At 41.6% G+C, this 9,469-nt stretch overlaps 1 protein-coding gene across 3 annotated transcripts in view; it reads left to right on the top strand.

Moving 5' to 3' along the window:
• Positions 1-695: 695 nt before the first annotated feature.
• Positions 696-9,469, top strand: part of DEPDC1B (DEP domain containing 1B) — a 109,889-nt gene continuing 101,115 nt past the window's right edge. For 2 of the 3 annotated variants that reach the window (XM_024122893.2, XM_024122880.2), the window contains exon 1: positions 696-792. In XM_024122893.2, the coding sequence (XP_023978661.1) occupies positions 745-792 (48 nt within the window). In that variant the 5' untranslated portion in view covers positions 696-744. Of the gene's footprint in view, positions 793-943; positions 1,263-9,469 lie in introns of those variants that run through there. The other variant, XM_024122884.2, reaches the window with a different exon arrangement.

Raw genomic sequence — 9,469 nt, 5'->3', positions numbered from 1 at the left:
TTTGAACTTTGAACTTGTAGGCATAGAGTGGTGACCTCATTTATCCTTTTGAACAATTGCAAATCAGACCATCAATTCCTAGGGGTAAAATTCTGAGCAGCAAAATGAACTCAGAGCCCTGTGGCATAGGACTGAAAATTTCAGATCCAAAAAACAAAGAACTCAAATTTCAGGGAAAGACTACTCTACCAAAAGAACAACACAGGAAGCTGAATGGGGCTCTTTTCCAGCTCTTTATTGTTCTTACACGCTGTCGACACTCCCTGTGGCCAAGGGCTCTTATCTAGTTTTTACATGTCCCTCCACTTGAAGAGGCTGTCCCCTCGCTTCCTTTCACTACCCACTTCTCCCAGTCTTCGCCGCACCACCAGGTTCACGGTGCACTTGGAAGGGCGGACAGGGATTTGCCTCTCCAGTCCAACCGGCTTTCGGTCACTGAATTACACACGTTCATCGACCCTTCTGCGGAGACTGCTTGCGTGTGCGCGGGGCGGGCGAGGGTGGACCGCGGACTCTACCCCTGGTGGTTATGAACCTATTGCCGCTCCGCAGCAGGAGGTCTCGGAGGAGACATCCACCGCCCCCTCCGTGGGGCCCCGGCGACCCCGCCCCGCAGTTCCCGTCACGTGCCGCCGCACCGCCCAATCAGCGCCTGCAGCGCGTGGGCTCGGGATTCAAACTGCGGCGCCTCGGACTCTCCGGGTTCAGCGTTGGTGTGGCCGCGGCCGCCGCTGCGTGCGGACCATGGAGCACCGCATCGTGGGGCCCGGGCCATACCGGGCCACCAAGCTGGTGAGTGTGCGTGCCGGGATCTGGGCGAAGCGAGGCCCCGGCCTGAGTGCCGACTGCGTACTCGTCAGTCCTTGCTTCTCCAGGGCAGGCCGGGCTCGGGTCTGGAGGCGGGACGTGTTTCGGGTCGGGCGGCGGTATTCTGGACGACGCTCAAAGAAAGGCTAACCGGGCCTGGGGCCCAGCCCGTCCAGGGTGGGCGCAGCTGCGATCCCGAGACTTTGGCTGGGTTCTCGCCAATCAACGGCGCCTCCCTGTTTAAAGCGCCCGGAAGACCAGGGTGACACGCCTCTCCCCTCTCCTGTACTCCGGAATCCAACGCCCCAGTCCGTAACTTTAGGGCCACCCGCTGCCTGGAGCGTGTCTCCGTCCCGAGTGTCACTTGTGGTGACACTTGAGGTTCTTTCTAACGGTGCCCAGAACAGAGGTGGATCGCCCTGGTCACGTTTCCGGCTCCTGACGTTTCTTTTTCTGTGAGTACCTACCTAAATGAGGAGGGTGGGCCCGGACTTATGGTTTGAAAGAGCATTTGCAGACCGTGGTCCAGGGTGCTGCCTGTTTTCCTGGGAGAACAGCTTTGGTAATCCGAGTTCTGAGGCGTACTTGATTTCTTTGTGACCTGGAGCAAGTGATTTTAGCGATTTCGTAATGGAGTAAGTGGCGATAATTTGGTAATGTCTAGAGCAAGTTTTAGACAACTTTCTATGAAAGCTTAAAGGTGATTTGGGAGGAAAGGACTGCTCTCCTTGTTCTGTCAACACTTCTGGCCACAGCTAACTTGGGAATTAGGCTTATTGTTCTATGCACCCTAAGGGATATCCAGGAAAAGATGAGAACAGGATGGAAGGAGTTATTGCACTCATCTTTGCAAACAATGCCCTACAGACACCCATAATGATTCAGTCATTGAAAAAAAATTCAACACATATAAATTTAGGTTTTCCTTTGGACCTGCCTCTAAGAGGTATGGTTGCTGGTAGCAGGGAACAAATAGGATTTTAAAAAACCTCTTTTCATATCTGCTTCCACTTCACAGTTGCCTCTACCACTTGAAACCATCTGGGGTCAAGGCTATTGGTAGGTACATCTTTAAGGATGAGATACAGGTTGTGCTTTATCAGGGACTTTCAAAAACTTTACTATTCTTTGTGGAGGGAAAATAACACTCCCCTACTGCCAATTTATTCACAGCACTAATGCAGGGGAAATAGAGAGAGACTCTGGATCTTGGGGTAACCAGTTCTCATTCTTCCAGCTTTAGACTAAAAAAAATAAATTACATGATAATTGGAACTGGTTTTTAATCTCACTCACAGAATTGTGTGAAGTACCGCTTTTTATAGATGTAGAGTGGCTATGTGAAAGGCATTCTTGATTCTGAGTCACAGTAAAATATTATCAAAGGAATTTACAAAGAAAAGTACCCTGTTCTTCAGAAGTCTTCAGTCTCCAAGAAGTGATATTCAAGTCAGATTTAGCCAAGACTGATCAAGTTAATTAGGAAATTAAATATGTGAATAATTAATGAAAATACCTAAATATCACCAGAATTTCCAAGGTAGTCAATTCAGTTCTCAACTTTATTCTATTTGAGAATCTTGATCGTAAACTAAGATTTTTGAAAACACAGAAAACAATAGCCTTTTTTTTTTAAGTGAGTATTACTGATTTAGCAGTGATCTCCGTAGTCATTACAGGTACTTTCCCCTCATTGTAAAATCTCTGTTTTCCTGAACATAATTCAGTTGTGCTTTACAGCTTTCATCAGTTAAATCATACAGTTTGTGATTAGTCCTCTCTTTACTTACCTGCCTCAGCTCGCCTTTCCTCCCTGGCTCCCAGCTTAGCATTTCCATCTTCTCCCAACATCATCCTCAACCTAATCTTCAGGAAAAGCTTGGGAAAAACCTATTGGTACGCAAAGAGCAGGCGTTTACTTCCTCCTTTCATGGCTCACTATACTTTCTCAAACCATGTACAGCTCCATTTTCTAAGACACCAAAGTCTTATCTGAAAATAGCATTTTATGGACTAGGTAAATTTCTGTGCCCAAAATAAATGACAGACTCTGTAAGTCAATTCATGGTGAATATGGAAGCTAATTAGCAACTAATTAGCAGCCAAAAATAAATAAATAAATAAATAAATAAAAGAAATAATGAGGAGAAAGAAAATTGCTTTTTCTGAAAACTGCTTAAATCTACTGATCCTTTCTTTGATCTTAATTCTGAGTTGTCTGTATCTTCTGATGCAACTAGTAAACTTTAAAAGACTTACAGCCATCATTGAATCTGAGAGTTTGAATGGACTCTAAAGATTATCTAGTCCAATTCCCTCATTTTATTGAGGTGTAAAGGGGTGAACTGACTTGATCAAGTTCACACTGCCAGTATGTGGCAAGTACATCTAGATCTAGCGTTTGTTTGCCTCTGAAGTCCCTGGCCAGGTGCTATATTATAGCACTACTATCATAATATTTTTGATATTAAGTAAAGAAATGAAATAAATATTCAAGAGAAAAGAATAGGAAGCACATTTCAACACTCAGTATTTGTCATGTTGTTAAGCAAAAACAGTTGTATTTTTTTTAATATAAATTTATTTTTATTTATTTTTATCTTTGGCTGTGTTGGGTCTTTGTTGCTGCATGCCGACTTTCTCTAGTTGCAGCGAGTGGGGGCTCCTCTTCCTTGAGGTGCGTGGGCTTCTCATTCTCTTCTTGTGGAGCACCGGCTCTAGGCGCACGGGCTTCAGTAGCTGTGGCACGTGGGCTCGGCAGTTGTGACTTGCGGGCTTTAGAGGGCATGCTCAGTAGTTGTGGAGCACAGGCTTAGTTGCTCCATGGCATGTGGGATCTTCCTGGACCAGGGCTAAAACCCGTGTCCCCTGCATTGGCAGGCGGATTCTTAACCACTGTGCCACCAGGGAAGCCCCAGTTGTATGATTCTTTATGCCTTAAACTAGGGGTTTGAAATAAACAAAAAATGTTTTTTAATCACAAAACAAATCTGTTTTGTCCCTTTGCTATAAAGATTCTCTCGTAATATGTCATTGAAACAATCACATTCTCAAGCTCTATCTAGTTCTTTGTTGACGTAGGATATTTTCTTTCTAAATGTTACTGAGGATAGTGAGTTATTTTAAAGATAATTTTTTCTTTCTTGGCAGAGTAGCCAAATAACCACTGAATTATATTTGGAAATACGTGGGAACAGAGATCAGGGTCCTTGCTAGGTTTTGAAAATCTAAAGTGTCTCATGGATTGAGTAAATATCCTAATGTTAAATGCTATTAAAAATCAAAATAAATAAATTCAAAATTCTTTTTACGAGTTTTTCTAAAAAAGAGATATGAGTCTTTGATAAGGATGTCTTCTTAGAAAATTTCTAGTGTAAAATGAAAACTAGCTATCACCAGAATAGCTAAAAAACCAATCAGAATCTTAATAGATTTTTCCCCCCCGTGTGGGGATGCATTGAGTAGAAAGCTCATACAGAAGAGTAAAAATGGAGGAATTAAAAGGTTTTTAAAAAGATGACTATAGATGACTTTGACCTACCAGAAATTTAAATTTATTATTAATAGACTGTAATCACACCAGTGTAGTATTGTTCAGGAATAGACAAATAGCTCAGTGGTATTTAAATAAAAAAGAGTTTAGAAACAGAATCAAGGACTTCCCTGGTGGTGCAGTGGTTAAGAATTTGCCTGCCAGTGCAGGCGAGCCCGGGTTCGAGCCCTGGTCCGGGAAGATACCACATGCGGCAGAGCAACTAAGCCCGTGCGCCACAGCTGCTGAGCCTGCGCTCTAGAGCTCATGAGCCACAGCTACTGAACCCGTGTGCCACAACTACTGAAGCCTGCTCACCTAGAGCCTGTGCTCTGCAACAAGAGAAGCCACCACAATGAGAAGCCCATACACCACAACAAAGAATAGCCCCCGCTCGCCACAACTAGAGAAAGCCCGTGTGCAACAATGAAGACCCAATGCAGCAAAAATAAAAAAAAAATAATTAATTAAAAAAACAAACAAAAAAACCAAAATAAAAAGTTAAAAAATTAAAAAAAAATAATACAGTGGGCTTCCCTGGTGGCGCAGCGGTTGCGCGTCCGCCTGCCGATGCAGGGGAACCGGGTTCGCGTACCGGTCTGGGAGGATCCCACGTGCCGCGGAGCGGCTGGGCCCGTGAGCCATGGCCGCTGGGCCTGCGCGTCCGGAGCCTGTCCCCCGCAACGGGAGAGGCCACAGCAGAGGGAGGCCCGCATACCACCAAAAAAAAAAAAATAATAATAATAATACAGTAAAACATTAACAGTTTCAAAGTTCGTTCATAGCTGGCTATTAAAAAAAAAAGAAAGAAACAGAATCAAGAAAGGTAGTATGTAAGGTAGCTTACTATTACAGTTTAGTGAGAGAAGGGTAGCATAATTGACTCTCCATTTGGGAGAAGACAGAGTTGGAGATCTCCCCACAACATAAAAAATTTCAGTTGAAGGGCCTTTCCTGGTGGCGCAGTGGTTGACAGTCTGCCTGCCAATGCAGGGGACATGGGTTTGTGCCCCGGTCCGGGAAGATCCCACATGCTGCGGAGCAGCTAGGCCCGTGAGCCATGGCCGCTGAGCCTGCACGTCCGGAGCCTGTGCTCCGCAACTGGAGAGGCCACAACAGTAAGAGGCCCGTGTACCGCAAAAAAAAAAAAAAAAAAAAATTTCAGTTGAAGTTTCAAATATTAAAATCCCTGTAAAATATTAAGAGAAAAATTTGATAAATATTTTTAATATCTCAGGACAGGGAAACTTTCCTAATTGAGGAAGTAAACCCTGAAGCTATAAAGATAAGAAGATATATTTGTTTTCTTAAAACAATATAATCATCAGCAAAACCTTTATATAGCTAGAGACCAAATAAACAAATTGATAAGTCAGGGGAAAACATTTCTAATATATTTGAAAAAGGATTAATATTCCCTATTTATATTCATTCAATACATATTTATTAAATACATGTACTGTATGTCAGGCACTGTCCTCAGTTGTGGGGATACTGAACTGAGCAAAATAGAGTAACTTTCCTGACTTCTATGCACTTAGATTCAAATTCTAGATTTAAACAGTTCTTAAAATTAAGTAAAAGATAGAGAAAGACAACCCAGAAGAAAAATCCAAGTCTCAAATGAAGAAATAAAAATGACTGAAGATAAAGGCAGGAAAATACAAACAAAATATAAAGATACCATTTCTTGTATGTAGATTGGCAGACAAAAGAATGATAATATCTAGGAATGGCCAGAGATAAGGCAGTGGGCTCATACAGCATTGCTGGGAGTGTGAATTGCTACAACTGGTTTAACTAAGCTGATACCCTTTAGAAATTTGTTCTATCAAAAATAAATAAAAGGATTGATACGGTAGGTTATGTAAACAAGAATATACTTGTGAAACAACAAACTGGAAACAGCTGCATGCCCATTAGTTGGAAAGTGGTTGAATAAATTATGGAACTCATTCATTCATAAAATGGTCTATATCTATAGGTACTGACACAAAGATATCCTGGTATGTTTAATGCAAAAGCAAGTTGTAGGATAATATGTACAATATGGTTGATCTCATTTCTTCAAAAAGGAAGCAAACAGCGACAGTGATAATAAACAATACATACATACAAAGGAAGGATTCTATATATGTGAGTATGATTAATAGATATGTGGGATTGGAGAGAGACAGGGAAGACTCTTTTGTATATATTTCTGCATTTAATTTGTTACAGTGTGCATTCTGTAATTAAAGTGACAGTAGAGGAACTGCTAACCACCTTGAGTCAAAAACAGGCATATTTACTTATATTTTGAAATATTGGGTCCCAGAGAGCCGTATCTTCGTTCTTTTATTAAGTAATGCATAAAGTACTATGCATTAAGTTTATCAATCAACCTAAAATAAATAAAACTCTTTTTTATTAACTCTTCTTTCCTCCCAACATATATTAATCAGGACTGAAATGCAAGCTTGGTGTCAGCAGAGAATTGAAAAAAAGACCCAAACAACCAATGTTTAAAAATATGTGGAAATTGTTTAAATCTATGTTGAAGTTTGTAGGTTCTTGTTATAGTGAAATGACCACTAGAGAAGGAGAGCATAGAGCAGGTTTCCAGATCTTATTATGAGACTAAATACCTGAGTGACATGTGCCAACTTGCCTGTCCTCTTTGGATCTTGATTTTGCCCCAGAGTTTCCTTCTAGCTCCAGAATAGATTGAACCTGTAATTTGTTTTAAGAGATTATCCTGGGAATTTTATATATTCTCCTTATGCTTGAGGAATGCCTTATCTTTTACAGAGGGCTTTCGTAAGCATGATCTCAGTACGTCACAGTAACCTGGTGAGGGAGGTGGGCAGAGAGTGAACTTAAATCAACGTTCACGGGCTCTTCCTGGGCTCTCTTTCTGCTGTTCATTATTTTATTCTAGCTAGTTGGCCCTGCTTCTCCTCTGTTTACATTCAAGTCCCTCTTTCATCCACTCACTTCGTTTCTTCTTCGGCTACCCTCCTTAATCTCTTCCACATTCAGTTTACCAGCACAATCAGCTAGTTCATATTTATCAACTTTCAGGTTGGTAATTTAAAATTGTGGATTGCTCTCAGGAGGATTTTAATATATGAGCGTGTGTGTGTGTATGTATATGTGTGTTTTGTTTTTAGCCCTTTATTCTGCATCACATGTACAGAAAACACACAAATTATAGGCGTACAACTCAGTGCATTTTTACAATGTGAGTGCCCCATTTAACCAATGCCCAGATCAAGAAATATGACATTACCAGCAGCCCAGATGTCTCTCTGCCCCTCCCAGTCTCTACCTCCATACAAATTAACCACTATTTTGATTTCTAATACCATGGATTAGCTTTTGTCTGCTTTTAAACTTTATGTAAATACAATCATATAGTACTTTTCATATCTGGCCTTCTTATATCAGTTATATTTTATCTATGTTATTCATCTATGTTATTGCATGTAGCAGTAGTTCATTCTCATTGCTGTGCAGCATTCCACTGCATGAATCAATTTATCTGTTCTTATGTTGATGGATATTTGGGTTGTTTTTGTCTCTTAAGATAGTGCTATTATTGGGCTTCCCTGGTGGTGCAGTGGTTAAGAATCTGCCTGCCAATGCAGGGGACATGGGTTCGAGCCCTGGTCTGGGAAGATCCCACATGCCGCGGAGCGGCTAGGCCCGTGAGCCACAACTACTGAGCCTGCGCGTCTGGAGCCTGTGCTCCGCAACGGGAGAGGCCGCGACAGTGAGAGGCCCGCGCACCGCGATGAAGAGTGGCCCCTGCTTGCCGCAACTGGAGAAAGCCCTCGCACAGAAACAAAGACCCAACACAGCCAAAAATAAATAAATAAATAAAAATAGTGCTATTATGAACAGGGTGGCTTTTGGTGAACATATTTCTGTGGCATATATACTTAAGAATGGAATTGCTGGGTTATACAGTGTGCATATAATTTCCAGTTGTTCCACATTCCCTTGGTAACAGTATTGCCTGTCTTTTTCATTTTAGCCATTCTGTAGGCATGTAGTGGTATTGCATTATAGATTTCTTTTGCATTTCACTGCTAATTAATGAGATTGAATATCTGCATACGTTATGGTAAATTTGGAGGTTCTTTTATGTGAAGTGCCTGTTTAAGTGTTTTTCCATTTTTCTGTGGAGTGTCTGTCCTTTCTTGATTTGAATTTTTTGTTTTGTTTTAGAAATTCTGGTTATAGGTTATCTTACTCTACAGCTTGTACAGTTTTTGTGTGTGGTTTTAAGAAAGTTAAAAAAAAAAGTTTAAATCTGCACCAACTTAATTTGGAGCATGGCTTATAGTAGTGTCAAATGAAGTAGAAAGATTGATATGCATAGGACAAAAAGACGTTTGAGTTTGTCCAGGAGAAAGACATGACTGGGAGTCAAAGTAGAATTAAGTTGCATGAAGTTAGGGGGTAGTTAAAAAAAAAAAATAAGGAAAGTGAAAGACCAGTTAGGCGTTTGCCTGTTGAGTACCAACTGTGTGTTTGTTGTGCCTGGTGCTGCACATCCAGGGTGCCTGCTTGCACAGACCCTACCTGGGCCCTTGAAGCACCTGGTGTTGTATACTCAGGAATGATTACTGTGGCTGAGAAAGTTAGCCATCAAAGGGAGAAGAGAAATGGGACAACAGGTGCAGAGGTGATTGGGCAGTAGAGCATATGAAGAGAAACCTAGAAGAAGAGGCCTGGTTGGAAGAGAAGACAAGGAACCAGTGTTGGGCAAAATAAAAAGAGTATGCTGAGGTCAGAACGATCACTGAAAGAAAAAGGTGAAATCAGAAGAGCTGATTTCAGTAGGAAAGTAGGTGAAAAATAAGGTTCCGAGTCTATAAAGTGATAGACTTGAAAGAGGAGCATGAGAGGAGAGAGAATGGTTATGAGAGTAAGACTCTGAGTTTTTGGGACTTTTAGGAGGAATGGTGGGAAGACGAGGGTCCTAAGAAAATGTTGGAGTAATTATGCAGGAAGAGCACCATATGTGAACATTTCATTTAATTTAGGGATGGCTGATGATGGCTTGGATGTCTAGATTTTTTTTTTTTTTTTTTTTTTTTTTTGTGGTATGCGGGCCTCCCTTTGCTGTGGCCTCTCCCGTTG

The sequence above is a fragment of the Physeter macrocephalus genome, chromosome 8, assembly GCF_002837175.3.
Source record: "Physeter macrocephalus isolate SW-GA chromosome 8, ASM283717v5, whole genome shotgun sequence".
Classification (NCBI taxonomy): Eukaryota; Metazoa; Chordata; class Mammalia; order Artiodactyla; family Physeteridae; genus Physeter; species Physeter macrocephalus.
Note: the sequence above shows the minus strand (reverse complement) of the source record. Positions and strands in the feature narration are given on the sequence as shown.